Source organism: Pistacia vera, unplaced genomic scaffold (genome assembly GCF_008641045.1).
Source record: "Pistacia vera cultivar Batoury unplaced genomic scaffold, PisVer_v2 Contig331, whole genome shotgun sequence".
In the NCBI taxonomy this organism is placed as follows: Eukaryota; Viridiplantae; Streptophyta; class Magnoliopsida; order Sapindales; family Anacardiaceae; genus Pistacia; species Pistacia vera.
The window spans coordinates 227,584-247,992 of NW_022196148.1; the positions used below are offsets into that span (position 1 = coordinate 227,584).

General features: G+C 36.1%; 5 protein-coding genes across 7 annotated transcripts; 1 reads left to right on the plus strand and 4 right to left on the minus strand.

The window, feature by feature from the left end:
• Positions 1 to 55: 55 nt before the first annotated feature.
• Positions 56 to 3,941, minus strand: LOC116137564 (EH domain-containing protein 1-like). The gene is made up of 16 exons (XM_031423260.1): positions 3,805 to 3,941; positions 3,640 to 3,719; positions 3,457 to 3,525; positions 3,303 to 3,360; positions 3,006 to 3,061; positions 2,865 to 2,907; positions 2,719 to 2,780; positions 2,129 to 2,242; positions 1,914 to 2,016; positions 1,769 to 1,818; positions 1,410 to 1,538; positions 1,066 to 1,317; positions 898 to 977; positions 612 to 738; positions 377 to 520; positions 56 to 300 (listed from the first exon to the last, which is right to left on the minus strand). Exons 1-16 carry the CDS (start codon positions 3,887 to 3,889, stop codon positions 115 to 117), a joined length of 1,638 nt encoding a protein of 545 aa, XP_031279120.1. The 5' UTR covers positions 3,890 to 3,941; the 3' UTR covers positions 56 to 114.
• Positions 3,942 to 4,390: 449 nt separating this feature from the next.
• LOC116137622 (EH domain-containing protein 2-like) lies at positions 4,391 to 5,118 on the minus strand. Its single transcript, XM_031423311.1, has 4 exons — positions 4,937 to 5,118; positions 4,772 to 4,851; positions 4,589 to 4,657; positions 4,391 to 4,492 (listed from the first exon to the last, which is right to left on the minus strand). Exons 1-4 carry the CDS (start codon positions 5,019 to 5,021, stop codon positions 4,391 to 4,393), a joined length of 336 nt encoding a protein of 111 aa, XP_031279171.1. The 5' UTR covers positions 5,022 to 5,118.
• Positions 5,119 to 6,795: 1,677 nt separating this feature from the next.
• On the minus strand, positions 6,796 to 9,635 carry LOC116137562 (RPM1-interacting protein 4-like). 3 transcript variants are annotated; one of them, XM_031423259.1, is made up of 4 exons: positions 9,317 to 9,635; positions 8,021 to 8,473; positions 7,468 to 7,671; positions 6,796 to 6,913 (listed from the first exon to the last, which is right to left on the minus strand). In XM_031423259.1, exons 1-4 carry the CDS (start codon positions 9,320 to 9,322, stop codon positions 6,884 to 6,886), a joined length of 693 nt encoding a protein of 230 aa, XP_031279119.1. In that variant the 5' UTR covers positions 9,323 to 9,635; the 3' UTR covers positions 6,796 to 6,883. The 3 variants fall into 3 exon arrangements, with proteins under 3 accessions (XP_031279119.1, XP_031279118.1, XP_031279117.1); XM_031423258.1 differs by having other exon boundaries at positions 8,021 to 8,476; positions 9,317 to 9,388; XM_031423257.1 differs by lacking the exon at positions 9,317 to 9,635 and adding an exon at positions 8,797 to 8,887.
• Positions 9,636 to 10,565: 930 nt separating this feature from the next.
• LOC116137597 lies at positions 10,566 to 13,322 on the minus strand. Its single transcript, XM_031423291.1, has 5 exons — positions 12,748 to 13,322; positions 11,681 to 12,130; positions 11,268 to 11,574; positions 11,058 to 11,183; positions 10,566 to 10,945 (listed from the first exon to the last, which is right to left on the minus strand). The coding sequence occupies exons 1-5, from the start codon at positions 13,150 to 13,152 to the stop codon at positions 10,932 to 10,934; spliced, it is 1,302 nt and encodes a 433-aa protein (XP_031279151.1). The 5' UTR covers positions 13,153 to 13,322; the 3' UTR covers positions 10,566 to 10,931.
• Positions 13,323 to 16,912: 3,590 nt separating this feature from the next.
• On the plus strand, positions 16,913 to 19,168 carry LOC116137595 (ubiquinol oxidase 4, chloroplastic/chromoplastic-like). Its single transcript, XM_031423289.1, has 6 exons — positions 16,913 to 16,957; positions 17,526 to 17,634; positions 17,988 to 18,056; positions 18,365 to 18,436; positions 18,519 to 18,566; positions 18,810 to 19,168. Exons 1-6 carry the CDS (start codon positions 16,952 to 16,954, stop codon positions 18,947 to 18,949), a joined length of 444 nt encoding a protein of 147 aa, XP_031279149.1. The 5' UTR covers positions 16,913 to 16,951; the 3' UTR covers positions 18,950 to 19,168.
• The last annotated feature ends 1,241 nt before the right edge of the window (positions 19,169 to 20,409 follow it).

A 20,409-nucleotide genomic window follows, 5' to 3' on the forward strand; every position in this document is an offset into this window, starting at 1 on the left:
CAGAAAATAATTTGAAAGGAGTTTATATTTATAAAGGTAAAAATATAAAACAATAAAAATATCAAAATAAACTCAATGTTACAGAAGCTTTAACTTCAACAATCTTTTAAGTTTCTACTCATAAGGATTTTTAAAATTCTTCAATAATTCTGGGATATCGTAAGCAAGCATGTCGTCTACAGCTTGTATCATCTTAGGTTTAAGTTTTTCAAATTTATCAATGCTGTATCCATTTAAGACCTCTCGATAGTGCTCCACATTTGGGAAATCTCCTGCTGGTAGATGGAAGTCTCTTTGAACCTGTTTACAAGAATTGTTAAAGAATATATGCATACAGAATTAATATAAGAGAGGGAAGGATGAAGAGAAACTAAACCTTTGCGAATTCGTCTTCGAGATTATCAATCAAGCGTTGCTGAGCTTTAGCTTTGCCCATCATGGCAGGCATTTCTTTCTTAAGATGGCTAATAATATAGGCATGAATCTTGGCAGCTCTGGCTCTTTTTACAAATTCATTGATCTACATTATGAAAAGACGGTCAGTCTAATTGACATGAATGTAAACCAATAAAGCAAACAATAAGAAGATATAATATAAAAGGATGACATACTCGACGATCACAAGCCTTCTTCGGAATATTGACTAGATCCATGAGGAGATCAAGCTGTTCTTTCTCAAAAAGTTCTCTTCCTATTGGGCCGACAAAGTCTTCATTGACAGGTTTGTCATTAAAAGAGCTGTGAAACAAGAAAAACAGCAATTTAGCATTAATCAGTTGAATTGGAGTGCTAGAGATTACCGCATGGTAGTAAGTCTTAAGGAAATCAGCTCTATAGCCTTAAACTAGTTCTGCCAAAAAAAAAAAAAAAAAAGATAAAAATTTAAGAAATGCCTACCCAATATAAACACGAACAACCTCAGGGGTATTTAGTACTTTCCCAAGTGACCACATCAATGCACCATAAACTCTCATCAACTGTCAAACATAGAACCACTGAGTCAATTGACAGAAATTCATCTACCAAAATTTTGTAGATGAGTGAAAAAGAAATACGATGAATTACTTGTTGAGTATCAACTTGATCTGCTTTATTTAGCACAACACGTATCTTGTCATCATTACCACGTAAGGATGCAATTACGCGCTTGAATTCATCACTAATATCAAGTTTATGAGGATCAAACAAAAGAAGAATTAGGTCGCATTTTGCTGCAAACCATGATATAACCCCAGTAAAATCATAAGTACGTTGGGTTCGTTGTTTTTCGCCTGATAAAACCCCAGGAGTGTCCACAAATGTTATTTGATCTAACAACTGCAATTATATGAATGATGCAGATGAGAATAAGAAAGAAAAACATAGAAGGATAGATAACAATTTAAGTAGGGAAATGGAATTTAACTCACCGGATGAGGCATTTGAGAACACTCGAATTTGGATAAAAATGCTCCTCCAAAGCTTGTCAGGCCACTGAATGGCATATCAGCATGAACAGCAATAGTGTTCCCAGGTATACTCCTTTCATCAGGTCCAGACTAGGTTCAAGATTTAAATGAGCTATTAGATATTACCATGAACATATGAAACTAACTTATATCATAGTAATAAAACAAGAAATTTTGCCGTGTCAAGGAAATCTGTTGTTTAATAAACAAGTTCGTGCAAGGTGGGAGACATGGATTGACCAATCTGATAATTCAGACATGTCATAGGATTCTAAAGAATTTATTACTCATAGCTTTCAAACTTGAAAAGGGAACTATACCATAACAACAACAAATCTATCTGTTGTAGGCTCCGGTCCTATATGAGCTCCTGCTCAAAAGGAAGAATAAAGTTAACATAATAACAACTCATGACCAACTGGAAATATCAACTAGTATAAATAAAAATCATAGTTCTTAACAAACCTGGGTAGTCACATCTTAGCAAATGTTTTATAAATGTTGTTTTTCCAGTTGAATACTGACCCAAAAGCATAACCATAGGCTTTGCATCAAAATCACTGTTTGTCTACAAAAGGGAAAGAACATATATGACCATATGGTTTTCTACATCTAGTTTACATCATCTAAATTTGTATATCTCATCCTAATAAATAAAAAAACATGCTAAGCCTACTCACCAAGAATGGAGATACAAAATCATTAAAACGATAGGCAGCTTCTAGTGGCTTTAGTTTTTCATTGTACAATCTCTTCAACCCATCAATTATTGATGTGACTGAAGTTGAAGGTGTCTGTGAGAGAGAAATAAGAAGCAAAAGAATTTATCAGGCGAAGATCAAATAAAAGTCTTCTTAAAGAAGCGTGGAAATAAGTAATCATGCATGCCAGTAACAGATAGAATTGATGAGCTCCTATACATTAATAGAGTTGATGTTAAGATGTATATGGAAATCTGTCATTGCAGAATTGATCCATTAAAAAGGGCCACCAAGGGAAGTAGCTTAGAGTATCATATCCCATTAAACCAAAACAAAGAGCAGTAGCTTGAATGTGTTTGATGAATCAACAACTGAGCATGAACAATACTGAAAAACAACACTAAAATATTAAGAATAAACTGCATGATGAAATTTTTTAACATTGACTTCAGATGGTAAGGGAAAATCACTGCCATTCTATAAAGACGAATGTCTAATTCATTAAACCTTCTCTTTAGAAGATCACCAGAAGTTCCTCAGTGCACACAAACAATTAGCAAATGTCATACCTTCTTTGCAGATTTTGAAGTAAACCATGAAGATGATGATAAAGTTTGCGTCGGAGCAGAGCCTAAATAATTAACAAGACGTGAATTTATCAAAAATAAATTCATCAAATCTCTTAAAAAGAATTGAAGGTTGAAGATTGTCTAACCATTCACAGCAGGCTCACTGTTCGTTGTTGACCTCTTATTTTTCTGGAAATATTAAAAAAAAAAAAAAAAAGGCATTTGAGAATTTCAACCACACAATTAACTACACAATTAACCATTAAAAGACATGGAAAATTGCTTACTGTTGCAAATGCCTCTACCCCTTCCATTGTTGGGAGTTCAATATTCTCCGCTTGGACTGTAATTTGAAAAAAAAAAAAAAAAAAAAAACACACACACATTAGTTAAACAACAAAAGCACAAAATGAGCAGGGGTTTAGCCAATTCAGTCCTCTACTTAGAGTGAGAAATTTTCCAACAGCTGAAGAACACTATGTCTCATCTTATCACAAATTATTCAGCTTAAGCTAATAATAAATTTGACTACATATTTATTCAAGTACATTTGTCAGAGCTAAATGAATGATCCTTGTACTTGCCTCCATTTTTAAGGATATCAGAGGTTATTTCGTGTCCAGCTTGTGCGAGAGATACAAGCTGATCATCGCAAACAATAAACAAATAGTCAGAATCTCATAAATTAGATTAAACAAGTTCTGGACAAAAAAAAAAATAAGTGTTTCATAATGCAACCTGCATCGCAATAACAAACTCCGAAAAATCTAAAAATCCTTGTCGTTTAGAATCTGCAAGCGCCCAAATCTTGGCACAAAAATAAATAAAACAGAAACGAATTAACTTATTTGAAACTAAATCAACAGACATCAAGTGACGCAATTATCATTCAAAATCAGTAAGTCTAGAAGTGATTAGAACCTGCTTCAGTTCTTGCCGAGAAAGCTTTGATAGTGCAAAGAACTTTGTAGCATCGTTTCCGGTGATGCGTCCATCACCATCTGTACGAGAAATAGCTCGATAAATAAATTAATTATTATTTGTAACTGTAAAGAAAAGGATCATGTTTGATTGGAGATAACAAACCTGGATCTGCTATTTCAAACCATTCGTGATACATCTTTTGCTGCTCTTTGGAGCACAAAGCGATCGTTGCTGGAGCTATCTCCATTTTTGGAAGTTAACTGAAATTTTCAAAAAGTTAATTTTGAAAGAGAGATAAGAAAGGGATAATCAATATTGAGGGCTCTTATTTTCCTTTTTATACTACTTTGGCGCTCCTAGAAATGTTATTTTACCAAGGTAGTATTTACTTCATTAAGGGCAATGCACTCGATCATCGTCTGATAATTTCGCTAAATGTGAGCCATCCGATAGAGGCTGATGTCGATTTCAGAAATTGAGTTTTGTTGATGTGAGTTAAGCACGGGATAATTAGATAGGGCGCTCCGCACTGGATTTTTTCCTTTTCTTTGCTTTATTTGAAGTTTGAATTAAGGCGCCATTTTATTTGAGGGCCCAGCCAGGCCCACATATGTCCATCAACGGACATGGATGACCCACGTGTACAGTATTTGTGATCGATGGAGATTTGAACGAGCCTAGATGATTCAAATGAATACTGTTTTGTTTTTGAAATTAAATTATGATNTAAATTTGACTACATATTTATTCAAGTACATTTGTCAGAGCTAAATGAATGATCCTTGTACTTGCCTCCATTTTTAAGGATATCAGAGGTTATTTCGTGTCCAGCTTGTGCGAGAGATACAAGCTGATCATCGCAAACAATAAACAAATAGTCAGAATCTCATAAATTAGATTAAACAAGTTCTGGACAAAAAAAAAAATAAGTGTTTCATAATGCAACCTGCATCGCAATAACAAACTCCGAAAAATCTAAAAATCCTTGTCGTTTAGAATCTGCAAGCGCCCAAATCTTGGCACAAAAATAAATAAAACAGAAACGAATTAACTTATTTGAAACTAAATCAACAGACATCAAGTGACGCAATTATCATTCAAAATCAGTAAGTCTAGAAGTGATTAGAACCTGCTTCAGTTCTTGCCGAGAAAGCTTTGATAGTGCAAAGAACTTTGTAGCATCGTTTCCGGTGATGCGTCCATCACCATCTGTACGAGAAATAGCTCGATAAATAAATTAATTATTATTTGTAACTGTAAAGAAAAGGATCATGTTTGATTGGAGATAACAAACCTGGATCTGCTATTTCAAACCATTCGTGATACATCTTTTGCTGCTCTTTGGAGCACAAAGCGATCGTTGCTGGAGCTATCTCCATTTTTGGAAGTTAACTGAAATTTTCAAAAAGTTAATTTTGAAAGAGAGATAAGAACGAGATAATCAATATTGAGGGCTCTTATTTTCCTTTTTATACTACTTTGGCGCTCCTAGAAATGTTATTTTACCAAGGTAGTATTTACTTCATTAAGGGCAATGCACTCGATCATCGTCTGATAATTTCGCTAAATGTGAGCCATGCGATAGAGGCTGATTTCGATTTCAGAAATTGAGTTTTGTTGATGCGAGTTAAGCACGGGATAATTAGATAGGGCGCTCCGCACTGGATTTTTTCCTTTTCTTTGCTTTATTTGAAGTTTGAATTAAGGCGCCATTTTATTTGATGGCCCAGCCAGACCCACATAATGTCCATCAACGGACAGGGATGACCCACGTGTACAGTATTTGTGATCGATGGAGATTTGAAAGAGCCTAGATGATTCAAATGAATACTGTTTTGTTTTTGAAATTAAATTATGATGTAAATTACTTCCTATGTTTCATAATAATTTCCGTTTTAGACTTATACACAATATTTAATAAAATAATTTTCTTTCTCCTACTTTATCTCTTATTGACTCAATGACTCCTCTCTGATAGAAAAAGAAAGAGAAGTGATGAGAGCAGAGAAAAAGTAGAAAAGAAGAGACAGAGCCATTTGCCGAGTAACTTTTTGGTCAAACGTCTTTTATTTTAGGAAAAAATAGTAAGTTTAAAATAATTTGTTAATCTGAAATAGAAGGGGTAAATTTATAAGATGATATAAGCTACAAATATTGGTTCCGTTTGGTTGGTTTTTGGGAATACTATTATTAGTATTTTCAAAAAAGTTAAACAGTAAAATGCCCAAAAAACTCACAATATTATCCAATATTATTCAACTTTTTTAAACCCCCTAAATTTATTAATTTAATTAAATACCCCTAAATTTTTTTTTTTAAAATTACAAAAAATACCCCTAAACCCACATTATACCAAATTCCGGCCACCACTGCCAGAAGTTGGCCGGAATCTGATATAATGGCGCACTACCGGCTGAATTTGACAGGTAGTGTGCCGATCTAGCCCTTTCCGATCAGATCCACGGCAGATTTGACCGAAAAATATCAGATCTTTAACCGTAACCAGACGTCAACGACAGCCAACATATGGTCATCGTTGACCATCAACGATGGCCGTATCTTTGGCGCACAATCGGATCTAGTCATGGATCTGGCCGGCAAAGGCCATATCGGAGCACAATTGGTAAGATCCATGGATCTGGCTGGCAAAGGCCATATCGGCGCACGACCGGTAAGATCCAGTCAATCATGCGTCGATACGGCGACTTCGGCCACCCTCTGGCAGTGGTGGCTGGCTGTGATTATTCAATGAGTGGGTTGGGGGTATTTTTATTAACTTTCAAAGTTTTATTATAGGGATGTTTAGTAAATAAACAAACATAGGGAGTATTTTTATTAGTTTCCAAATCCTATATCGTAATATCCGCCCAATTCAACTTTTTTTAACTTTTTTCAAAAAACTTTTCTAAAAAATGCAAAAAAGTGAACCAGACGGAGCCATAATTTTCAAATCAGATAAACTAATGCCAAAGTCTGCATCAAATGTAGAACAATGTAAAGTATAAACAAATATGTGCATAATTTCTCTACCAAAATAAAACTTATGCCTTTCATACATTGCCAAAATGAGAGTACACACTACAAAGGAACATTGTCCTTGTTTTTTTTTTCTTCTTTTCGGAAAAGAAAAACACGAGGAGATAACAAATACTATGTAAAGAATAATATCTTAATCGATTGTATGCAATACATGATGAGAAAAATGGATGCCATGTATGAATTTGCCGATCAACCAAGTAAATCATTTGCGCGAAAATAGACAGCAGCATATCTGCATGGTATTTAACAAAAATGTAATGCTGATTAGAAATAAGAAGAGTTAAAGTAGTGTGATTATTGTTTACCGACAATGAAATGAAAAGGTGAATGTTAGAGCTCAACCCAAAAGATCGGCTGATAGGTGGAAGAGCTCCTAGGTTTAAATACCACATTTGGTGAGTATGAGATTTCGGTGTAGGATCTTAACATTGCACTCCCCTTCAAGAACCGACGTCAACAGCGGCTTTCACTCTATCGACACTGACCCAATGGTAGCATTTTCCCCTTTTGGGCGGTTTCACTCATTTATCAGTCATTCAATGCACATTGCACCTTAATCTAGTCTATAGGTAGCACTTTTCATAGCCCAACTCTCAACAAAGAACACTAATGTTAGAACTCAAGCTCAAAGGAGAGCTCAACTCAAAAGACCGGCCTGATAGGTGGAAGAACCCTAGGTTTAAGTACCACACTTAGTGGGTATAAAATCCCGATGTGGATCCTAACAGCGAACCTCTTGCAAATTGTAAAACTGACAAGAAGCACGAGCAGGTTTGACATGGTTACCTTTGATTTGGAGGGAGAAGCTGCAGTATTTCTCTGACCATCTGAATGACTGCCTGCTTGTGAAGGCACAGTTGGGAACGTGGTAGATGCCTTTTGCTTCTCCTCCTTCACTTTGTTGAATATGACAGTAAAACCTTCACCCGATTTCGGGTCAGTTTCATCCCAAGCCCCAAATTTGGGTACAGATGCTGTTCTATGATGCCGCTGCCACCCATTAAAATCAACAAAATCAGATATAAGTTGCAATTGTGAAGCAAATCTATTGAATCATCATTGATAACTGATTTCAATTATAGATTCTTACTAGGAAAAAGGTAAAGTAAATGTTTAGATCTCTAATTGCGTGTAGAGAAACCCAAGCTTTCGTTTAATGGTTTCATAGAGAAAAAATTCAATTTCATGATTGGTTTTTTCTTCCTATCATCTGATAACCAGTATATCTTTATGTGTTTATAGTATGCACTATAACAATAGCAGATAATAGACATACTTTAGATGCTTGACTAATAAAAACCTGTAGCCTCTTATGTAAGCAGTTAGAAAAGAAGTTTACAGTTTCATCAGAAGGATAACTTCCACTTCTCTGCCTGGTGTGTCCTTGTACTGGTGGAGAGAAGCTGTTACTTCCTTCGCCGGGACCCTTCTTTCGATCAGATTTTAAAGGTCTGTGACCAGGCTGCGGATGTGAATAATCAGAATGGCTTTTATCGTTACCAGATTCTGACCTGACGCTCTTCTGTCTCCCTTGAGGATTGTGCCCCGAAATATTGTGTTTTTCTACTGAAATGTACTTATCAGAATCAACATAGACAGGCGTCTGAACTGGTCGGGAATCACCATCACCTTCCAGGTCTCCTCTCCCATACATAAACGCCTCAGGATTCTCCTCTGGATCATTTGGGTTCATCCTCATGCCTGCTTTCTCTTTGCGTGCATTCTCGAAGTAGGTTGTGTATGGGATATTATCTTTCTCCCAGTTGCCAAATTTTGGGACATGAGAATGTTTCTGCTGCCAAATCAAGCACAATGTGAAAAAGAACTCTAAAAACTGAACTCATGACAGCAAAGAGATGCTTAAAACCAAATTTCACTAGTGTCCGGGGACACTTCATATTAATGCATGCATTTAGAATGATTAGAAAGAATAATTTAAGTCCTAAATTTAATGGACTGGTAAGACCATGACATAGCACTACATGGATATAAAAAATCAGTCTTTTCCGGCTTTCTATTTGCATGATTTGAGCTCAATTGGAATAGCAGAGAATCTCAAATGATCAAATACTAAATGTATTCAGCCAAGTAGAATCTCATTCCTGGTTCACCAACCTGTTCTTTTTGAGACATAATACTCTCACTTGCTATGAATGCTACAAGGATCCCATCAACGCAAACAAAACCAAAGAAAAAAGCATATAGATTTGGGCAGCTTCACAAGAGATTCATCCTAATTTGTTTTTTGAGAAACTGATTCATAGTTCTCCCTTGAATTACAAACACAGCTCTAAACACTTCCAGAAATTGCTGGTCATGCATATTTAAGTCTCATTTATGTTCCATGGTGCCATTCCATTTACGTTTTCACTAAGTTGCAGCTACTCATCTACTTGGAATTATTAGTTGAGCAGAAAGCAGTAATTAGAAAGTAAAAGAAAACACCTAAATCAAACCCAACCATAAAAAGAACCGGTGGGGTTAGTTGCTGTTCCCACCAGCATTTATTCATCACAGAAACATTTTTAATCACATACATATACAAATTCTAATCAACAAAAAATGAAGCAATTCTATTCCATGTATCAGCTAAAACAATATCATAATCCAAAAAGCTTATTATAAGAACACTTACAGCCATTACTGAGGAAGATCACAGCTCTGGGAGAAGAGAAACAATAAGGATGAAGATGGGTTTGGACCATTTTGATCAGGTTAAACGTTTTCCCCCGGAACTTCCAAGGCTTGAGACAATATTTCGATGGTCACAAAGTTAATGTAGCCAATGAAAGTGATTAACATAAAAAATCCAATAATCAAAGTCCATTTCATTCAAAGATACCGAATATTTTCAAGGATTTAGCATGAGTTGAGCCTTTTGTCTTCCTCTCTACAGCATCTTCTTCCTTGTCTCTACTCTCCAGTCTCTAGTCTCCAAACCATGGACTTTCCAACTTCCGCCAAAGTCTAAATTACGTTCACACTGGAGCTGTCGTTTGACACGTCAGAATATATACTTCTATAGAGCCTTCAAAGGGGTCAAATTTGTTTTTGTAAGATGTATTTTAAATACCCCCTGAAAAATCCGCTAGTTTGAAGAGTCCCAACTTAATCGGAACATATCAAATAACCCCTTGACGGTAAGGAAGGCTGCACACACTCAAAAGAGAACATATTTACTTCAAGAAAACACTGAAAAATTCAGAAGCAATATGAAAGAACTGAAACTTGGACGCCACAACTTTTAGGAAGCTGCTGAGCTTTCTCAGGCTTAACCCCGATAGCTGTTGCAACATATTTGAAGCAATGGCACAGGTCCTGGCGATCTCTAGTGGTTTTAGAAGCGAGGTCACTTCTTTTACGCCTGATCGGCACTCCGAAGACGGCGTGGGGACGTCGCCACTTGCAAGAATTTAAGGCACGGCATCAAAGCCGCCACAGCATTTTCGCACGTTATTGCTTGCGCTGAGTTTGCACTCAAAACCGCCACTTTATTAACCCTAAAGCCAGTAATATGGCATATTGAGAGTTCATTTTCTTCTCCATTGATTTTACCTGGTTTTTTTGTGAGGCAGCAGTAAATATATGCGATTTTAGTTTCATTTATAGGGTTTGTGTAATGCATGCACCTTTGTATTTACAGTATACTCAGTTGTGAATTTGCAAATTTGGAAGGCTGACTACGTGAGTTAATGGCTCTTTAATTGTGAGATCTGTGCACTCTCTAAAACTTTAAAATGTTAATCATGGAGCCCTTAAAAGTTTTCAGGTTTCATATCTGATACAAGTTTATTGATAAATAGTAGACAATTTCTCAAATCCTGTATTAAGTTAAGCTTATAGTATTGATATTAACGGTGAAATATGATTCAACAAGCCCCAAATTAAGAAAATAAAGTTACATCCACAAGCCGTGAGAAGGCAGTCATCAGGTTTATACATGAGAATTTGAGAAACAAATATGATGATGTGATCACCTTCAAGCTAAAAGATGGTTCTTGAATCTTGAGATTTCACTCCCATATGTACTTGGTATAAACCTTGTGGGGTTTTGCAGTAAATGGAACTCCAGCTTTGTTACAGTAAACTTCACCCATCTCCCTCTCTCTCTCTCTCTCTCTCTCTCTTCATATAGTAACATGATCATTTGCAGCAACTGTGGCACAATAAAGGTGCCTCGCTATCTCTGCTGTCAACAGATGAATGTAGCCCCATTGCAAGCTCGATTTCTGCACCTCAGTCTATCATATTCATGTCCAGCTCACTGGCAAACAAAAAGAAAAAACAATGGTAAATTCAGTGAAGAGTATCAAAAATATAATTCAGCATAAACAGAAACATAATTTCTCTCAGAGGAGAAAAAGATTGAGAAATACCAAGTGTTTTGTTGAGCAACCAGAGTAAAAGAGCTAGTTGAATCCCAAAAATGGTGTGAAGCCATGTTCTGTCTAGCATAAATCCGTAAACTGTAATTCCTGCTTTATTGTTTTCCAGATACGTCACTGCAACAAAGGCGAACAATTTGATAATTAGTATTATAACTCCAACTTATGCAGAAAGTAGACAAGGAATCTGTTTTCACTGACCTAGAGCTTGCCTCTTCTGAAAAGAAATGGTATTTGCATATATAGGATACATCCTGGTGTTATCAAGATCATCTTCATCTCCTTCTCCTTCTTCATCATCTGATATGCAATAAGCATCGACCGGAAACACTTGGGAGGAACCATTCTCAGCTGTTGGCGTCTCACCGTCCAAGTCATCAAAAGAGTTGATTGTGGCACAAACATGCCATTTTGCAGCAAGGCTTGTAATGGACTGTGCTTTATGTGTAATCTTCGTTGCACTTCGTAGGCATATGAAGAGTCCTGTCACCAGGCTAATGGAGCACAACTGCATCAAATTAAGGGTTCAATCATACATTTTAATAGGGCAACTACCATATAAAGATTAACAGATTGTTAATTACAATGAAAGGAGCATGAGAAGGAAGACTTACTGCCAGTTCTCCAGCCTCAAATATGTTGTTATTGGCACTGGACCGGGTGGTCATAAGTAGTGAAATGAACTGACTAGCTGTGACCAAAAGTAGAGACAACAAAATGAATCTCCGGAACCTATGGCTTATAACTCTAAGATTTCTTTTGATCCTGAGGTGCTCTTTCAAGATTGAACCAACCTCAGTTTCTTTTTGAAAAACTTGAGCAAAGTCATCCATTTTTATAATTTGCAGATAGCAAATCAGTTGGTACAAAATGCAGGCAAGAATATAAATCGATATCCGATAAAGCCAAGAAAGGAGTTGCAATGTGCATGCAATAATGTCACTGGCATAGAGGTTAATGTAATAGGGTATTTCTGAAGCTCCTGTAGCATACCACCAGATTCTGTAGGCACACTCGAATGTAAAACAGGGGAGGACAAAAATACAGAGGAGCTTCATTGATCTCTGCAAGAGTTATAAAATTCACATTAATATTGATAAAATAGAATGACCAAGATCAAAATTTCATCCATTCACCTTAAACCATATGATAAAGTGGCTTGGATAGAATTCACTCCCAAAAGCTAGCTCAAGAAAGGAGGGAGTCCAACCACATATATACACCGTAACAACCCCCAAACTTGACGACGTGGGACAAATTCAACTTCAGTACCACAGGGCATCCTAAGAAACAATAATGCATTAATGGAAATTTTTTGTATTTCTCTTTTGGTGCCAGTTGTGATACATGTTATTGTTCATATTACAAGTCAATTCATGTGATCAGGATTCAGGAAGCGCATTACCTTCGTGTTCCTTTTCTTCTACTAACTGTAATTAGCCCCTTTGAATGCCAATTTCATCTTAAATCCAATGATAAAGAGCAATTCTTAAGTCCCAAAAGTTGCTATTCAAAGAAAAAAAAGTTCCTTCTTACTAACTAACTAAAAGGAGAATCTGATGATGGAATATAATTTGCTTGAATTATGAGAACCCATATGGCATTTTAATGGAAATTATTTGAAGGCTTCAAATTCAACAAATTCATATGGAAAAAAATAAGAAGGGGAGAAGAAACATACTCTGAGTTGTGCTGCATATCCTTGTTTAACCCTTTCACTTTCTTCAGGCAGTTTATCAAGGAACAAGAACCGATTAACTCCATACTTGCGAGCCCAAGAAGAGAGGCTTAAAAACGAAATCGTCGCAAAAACGGAAAGAGACAATTGCACGATCGAGTCATAAGGTCTCTGGTGTTTCTTATCACATGTTGAACACAGAAGAAAAAAATGTGACACAAGAGGAGAGCCAATGGCAAGAAGAAAAAAGATCGACCACGAAAGAATAGCTTTCCAAATGTTAGACTGATCAACACAAACCCATTTGAGACAAGAGGTAAAGCTCTTCAATTCAACTCCCGGGTAATCTAAGTGGGTAAAAGTTGCCCTGTTTCTGGAGATGACGAGAGATCGGCTTTCATCTTCCATAGTTTAGGGAACTTGAACTTTATGGAAGTGGTGAGAATCAGAGCCTTGGCAGAATACATATAAAGAAAAAGCGGAGTCAGCTCAAAGGTTGCTTCAACCATCCCTATATATCGAAAAAATTTAAGTAGTTTATTATTACGTGAATGATGGAACTTTGTCGAGTTGGCTGTACGACGTGAGCCATGGCTAACCAGTCTTTGACGCTTGTTAGGTGAACTGGCAGTGCAGTACCATTTCCAATCACTGCCCCACACCAAATAACAGTATGGTACCGCGTGATGCGGTAACGTTACCAATCATAAGCAAAAATGGTAAACAAAAATGTGATCACCTACCCTCACATGATGCAAAGGGGTGCCTTTCTCTTTAGATCTCCATCTTTTACTCATCAAGAGAGAATCATGTGATATTTGATAAGCAGTTCGTCTTCAGAGTTGGGTCCAAAACGACATGTCTCATCCTTATAGGTAGATGACGTGGACAGAGATCTACCGTTGAGAATTGTTGACTACACAGCTCATAAATTATGACACAAGTAAGGTCGGTTTTGGTTCAAGCCTTTTAAGGCACTTTGATTTTAGACTTTAAAGCATTAAGTAATTGCAACTTTGCTTCTCCTGGTTTGTTCCTCTAAAGTCTAAAAATGGAAAATAATACAGCAACTGAAGAATGCGTATTAAATTTATGCTGGCGCCACGTTATTTGATGTATGAATTTGGTGTGTATTCTTTGATAACTATAGTATTGCTTGTCTAAAAATATGTTGTTTTTAATGTCATTCATTTATCAAGTTTAATTAGCCAAACTAAATTTTACATTGTCTTTCCATTTAGAGCAAATTCTACATAAAAGCCACTATCACCCACTAAAGTAGAAAAAAAGGGAGAATGAAGTAAGTTTTTCCATCCGAAACGTTTCAAAAAAACAATTTTCCATCCACCGTTAAGATATGTTAGTTAAATTTGTTAACTGAAATGGTACAGTCATTATATGGACGAAAATGTCGTTTATTATTTGACTTTATACGTAATTTTTAATAATGCTAAATAACATTTTCCCACCCAAACCTTATTAAATATACTTTTCAACGTAGTTTGGTTTATATTACTTTTAGGGTTAATAAATTAAAAAAAAATAAACTCAGATATTTAAAATAAACCGTGGACTTGTCGACAGCGGTTGTTAGCGACACAACTAGTGTTGTAGGGTAGATTGTTGGACAATCTATGCAACGACACAAATGAGGAAGCCATTGGTGATGGCTATTCCCCAAAAAACGTTGGAAACTATTTTGTGAAATTCTCTTCGACATCTTTTTCGAGAGAAACGGCTTCTCCAAGGGACTCCTCATTTACATCGTTGGATAGATCCGCGACTAATCTTATTTGGCGGCAACATTGGTGATGCCAAACTCATCGTTGGCGACTGAACCTAGATCCTCTTGACGACAATTGTCAAAGAACGGCTTCACCAAGGGACTCTTCTTTTGCACCGTTGAATAGATCGCTAGACGATCTATCCAATGGCACCAGTGGTGTGGCCAGAATCACCACCATAGATTGGACCCAGATCCTACCGAACGCGGTTGGTCGACGTCCACACTGGCCAGTTTTTTTATTCTTCACAATTTTTTTTTTTTTTAAAGTTAATAAAATAAAATGAAATTGTAGATAGGGGTTTAAATGGCTATCCCAAGTTGGTGAAGGCAATTTAAGTGCTTGTAATTTAGGGGTGTGAGTAATAGTCCCCTATAATAATATATTTTCGCAAACGGACAAGAATCACCTTTTACCGTTAAAATTAACATTTGAATTTTAACAATGGGTGGGAAATTATTTTTTTGAAACGGCTTCAGGTGAGAAAACTTACTTTGGGTGGGAAATTGCCATTCTCCATAGTAAAAAGACAGTTCTGTTATGTGTAGGTACACTTTGGCCAATGAAGTGGTGCTTCATTGACAGCTTGCCGGCATATCTCACATTTTATAATTAGGATGTAAAGTGTATACACTTCTATTGATGGCTCAACATTCAGTAGTTTGACCAAACAAAGTATATCGTATTTCCAGTAAAGCTTTTTAATTGGTACAATTGATATTATTAATATAAAAATTTGTATAAGAGTTACCGACTTTTTCCACCCAATAAAGTTAATGACGTATTTCATTCACAAACTTTCAAAATATCACTTTATTACTCAAGTTTATATCCAACAATAATAAAGAGTAAACTTGACCTAAACTGTTAGAACTTTTGAAAATGGGAGGTCGATAGTCTTTTAATGGTGAAAGGTTGAATTTGGTGATTAGATGATTGTAATTTGATTTAGGATGGGTGACTGTACAAGCCTTAATCACTCGAGTCGACGATTGGTAGGGTTGGCGAAGTAAGGTTGAGGGGTTTCGGTGAGTGATGATCGGAGAAAAAATTATGGTAGTGTGGGGTCACAATAATGCCAGAATCAGAAATAGAATATTAATTTAGCTAATATAATGATATTTTAAAAGTTTGTGGGTGAGAAAGTGTCGTTGAGCCATTTTTGAGTATGGAGTGGGAAAAGCGTCTACTCTTGTTAAATATTGAAAGTTTTGGGTAACACTAATTTAATCCGATAAAACTGAACTACCCAGTTCTATTGACCGACCCGGCCTGCCGGCCATTCGGTCGGCTTCGGGTTAGATATTTGTCGAACTTCCAGTGGACAGAAACGAAGATTATCCGCCCACGCCCCCCAATCCGCCATTGTTGCCAAACTGTAGGACAAAGTCTTCGCCTGAGAATCTCTTGTACTAATTCTCACCGTTTTCTTCTAAACACCTTTCATTTCAACTAATTTTTCACTTTATATGTTAAAGCTCGGTTTCTTCCATTGAAGAGAAAAATGTCGGCAACTCTCTCTTTAACGTTTCTGCCACGACAGCAACAGCCTCGTCTCTTAAGCTGAGAAATTGTAAAAGCTTAGCTTCTTTAGCTCTAATAGTTCTTTGCGTTTCAATCTCCTCTCTTCGCCTCGATCTCTCTCCAGGTTTGCTTTTAATTTTATTCCACGAATTGGTATTCTCTCCCTACTGTCAAACTTGAATTTTAATCGTATTCGAATTTGTCTCATTTAGAAAGTTGTATCGGTTCAGGCGACAGTTCTGCAAGATGAAGAAGAGAAATGTTGTTGTAGAGGAGTCGTTTCAACCGAAAAGTTTCCCTGAGATGCGGAGAAAAGAAAGCCGCGGGAAGTCTGCTGAGGATTTGTCATGGATTGTCAAGTTTGAACAATCTATCAATATTTTTCTTACGGTATATTACAATTTCTCTTATTTTTCTTTTACGGCTTATTGAGGCGTTGGTGTTTGATTATGAACTCTCTTAATCATTTCAGGATTCGGTGATAAAATTCTTGATACTGTGTACCATGAAGAGATTATGCTAGGTTCTTTGTATTGGAAACTATGCAAGAGTTCCTTATTTTGGTGAGTGTTGATGCTTTAATTTACTACTAGTGCTATTTGTTGATTAAGGATTTGTTCGAATTAGCTTCTCCAATTATGTATTGTACTTGATTAGGGGAAATTAGCGTGTTGGTGAAACCTTGCGGGTTCATCTTTTTGTCTACTGAGTAGCTAAAGGACTTTTGATGGTGGTTGTGTACTTGTATTGCGATTAGTTTTGATTTGATGGCAATTTATTGTTTTTATGCAGCTTTTTCTCGGTTCTGCATTTGTATGAGAGTTTTGGTTGGTGGAGACAAGCGGATTATTTGAAAGTCCTTTTGCTGAGAGCTGGAATGAGATGCATCACTGCTTATCATGGAAGTAAGATTTTTAAATGATTATTCCTAACTTTTTTAGGTTTATATACTTAATGTAATTTTTTAAGTCAGACAGTTCATTTTAAGAGGCTTGCACTGTTACTTATGGCAGGCAGCCTGTGGTTTTTCTCCAAAATCCACATTCGTTTTTGCCGTATCCAGTTCTCTATCCATGATACATATGTTGGGTGAAGTTTCCCAAACCCAACTAAAGAAGCATAACATCGGTGAAGTAAAGGCAAGTGTAAAAAGATTGAGGTTGAGGAGGAAAGTGACATTGCCAATGAGAAACGTATGGAGGCCATTTTAAACCATCTTCTTACTAACTTGCAAACACATAACCTAATAGTTGAGGAGGAAAGTGGACATTGCCAATGAGAAACATGATGGAGGCCATTTTAAATGACCATCTTCTTACTAACTTGCAAACACATATAACTAATAGGGTTTTGGTAGATATCTTTACTTAGTTTACCCCAGCCACCTATTTAATGTAGGCTCCAAAACAGTCTGAAATATTTTGATTTACTACAGTTGCTTAGTTTCTTGATCGTGTAGGCATTTGATTGCAGGAATTGGGGGGAAATTCTTGGTGGTTCGATCGCTTTCTTGCTCAACATATAGCAGTCTTTTATTATTTTATGACAGTGTTCATGTATGCTATAAGCCCAAGAATGGCATGTAAGTTCGTATACTTAAATTTAACTGTATAAATACATATTCCCAGAATTTTATTTCATACATCATTGTCCTGCTGGTTTAGTTTTCTGAATGGTTGTAAGAACTTTTGTTCTATTTTGAGCCATTATGTTGAATCAAGTAGACAAAATTTATGCGAGTTTATTAATTTTTGGCCTAGAAAAAAGGGGTCTTCACTTATTTATTCCCTATCATCATCTGAGATTACTGGACAAATGCACACAAATACTACAAAGTAGTGTTGTAGGAAGGTGATTTAAGAATAAGCTTTCACAAGATTGTACCATCTACAAATACAGAATTTAAATAATTTGGTTGGTTCATCACTTCTGCAGATCACTTTTCTGAATGCGTGGAGAACCATGCCTTTGAAACTTATGACAAATTTCTCAAGGCCCGAGGAGGTAAAGAGTTTTGACATATTTGTAGCTTCAGTTAAGTTTCATTTGTGCATGTCTTGCTTGTTGACATTACGGTAAAAGCACAAAAAGATCCCCATTATTTCTAGCTTATAAACTCATGGTTAGTATTTTCACATTGTGCACTTGGGAGGCCCCCAATGCAATAGGACTCTTGGTCTTTGGCAGTAGAGAGTTTCTTTTGGCAAACATCTTGCAGTATGAAATAGAGAGATCAAATTATTTTTTTAATACATATAGCATTGTAGTATATCTTTACTAATATTGATTTGGTCTGTTTCTTCTCTTTATAGAGGAGTTGAAAGGGATGCCTGCACCAGAGGTTGCTGTTAAATACTATACTGGAGGTGATTTGTATTTGTTTGGTAAGTCTGGTCTTTTTACAATCTATAGCTCTGTCATTTAAAGTGAGATCTAGTTTTAACATGTCCTTCACATTCTGTCCAGATGAATTTCAAACTGACAGAGTCCCCAATACTCGAAGACCAAAAATAGGTAAAGAACAGAATCTGAATTTTTTATGTAATGTTAGGAAGTAGCTTTCAATTTCTACATTATACTAATAGGTAGGGATATATGTATGTTTTATTTGGTGTAAATTTGACTTGAAGACATCATTAATGAGTCATTTCCTTGTATAGCTACAAGAATTTCATTATTTTTAAGAAGGATGAATAACAGTAATTGATATCAACAGAAATCGCGGTGCCTCTTTCTGATTTATTTTTTTGTTTTCAGAGAATTTGTACGATGTGTTTGTGAATATCAGAGATGATGAAGCCGAACATTGTAAGACAATGAAGGCTTGTCAGACACCTGGAAACCTTCGGTCCCCTCATTCTTATCTGGAGGATGACTCGGAAGATGAGTCTGGTTGAGTCATTTCTGGAGCCGATTGTGAAGGAATTGTAGATTGTATATAGAACTCTGTTGCATCTCCTCCATCGAAGCAGACTTAAAACAGTTTAGAGAAAAAAGAATGAAATATTCACTTGAAATTACCAATACTGGTAGAGTTGTATATGTAGAAACAAACAGTATAGATCAAATGTATTATGTATATTGACAATCAATAAATGCAGGTTGTTGAAAATTCATGTGAAGGAGATTACTTTAAATTTCCTTTCTTATGGTCCCTCATTATTAACAAGCTCATTATTTTCACAGGCCGGCATTCCAGTATGTTCTGCTTGATTGCTACAGGTGACACCGTCACCAACATTTATAACCGTGGGGGTCTCGCCGTACATCAGTGATTTGGGTCCACGGCGATGAGAGACAATATTTTGGGTGATGTATACTCTGTCCTTGGTAAGTTTCTTCTCACATCACATTGAGGTTAATTAATAATTATTGAAGCAACCAACTCCGTTGAATGTGGTTGAACTTATATCAATTGTAACTTGTAATTTGTTCCTCAGAAATCCCACTTTTGTCAAGTTTTATATATGAATTGACATGTCGTGTCATGTATGGCCTCTTATTAAGTTATTAGCCTTAAATTAACTGATAATCAAGTTTTATATATGAACCTAATATAACGGTGTTAAGATCGACAAAGACAAACGGTTGATAAATAATATATATAAAAAAAAACAAAATTAACTAACCAATGGACAGATTTTTTTTTTTTAAAAAAAAAACCCCCAAATTTGGGTATTTTCCCTTGATGTGGATCAAATATGTTATGCCCAAAAAATCAGGGCTGACATAGGCGTGTGTCAGTGAGGACCAATCAAAGTTTAGGAAGTCATTGTATCGTTCAGGTGCTGTCATGTCGTCCAAGGACAGAAGAAGTAAGATTGTTATTAGCTTAACAAGTAAAGGCCTGGTATGTGAGTGGCTGGGAGTTATCCACCTGTCCAAACCTTGCGCAATTTAAGAATATCTTCCGTGCAATCGGCCAACAGGAAACAGGGTAGGAATTGTACGGTATCTGCCTGCTAGTAGCTTCGTAATTATTATCCAGAAACATTTTACTATAAATAGAGAGATCCCATCTTATTTTTCGAGATTCGAATTATGATAAGATAAGCACTCTCTCTCCCTTTCTGTATTTCTGTTTTTTCTAAATTGATATTTATGACTTGATTATAATCTTTCATTTATTCCTCATAAATCCCACTTTTGTCAAGTTTTATATATGAATTGACAAATCGTGTCATGTATGGCATCTTATTAGCCTTAAATTAAACTGATAATCAAGTTTTATATATGAACCTAATATAACGGTGTTAAGATCGACAAAGACAAACGGTTCATAAATAATATATAAAAAGAAAAAAAACCAAATTAACTAAATTTGGGTATTTTCCCTTGACGTGGATCAAATATACAC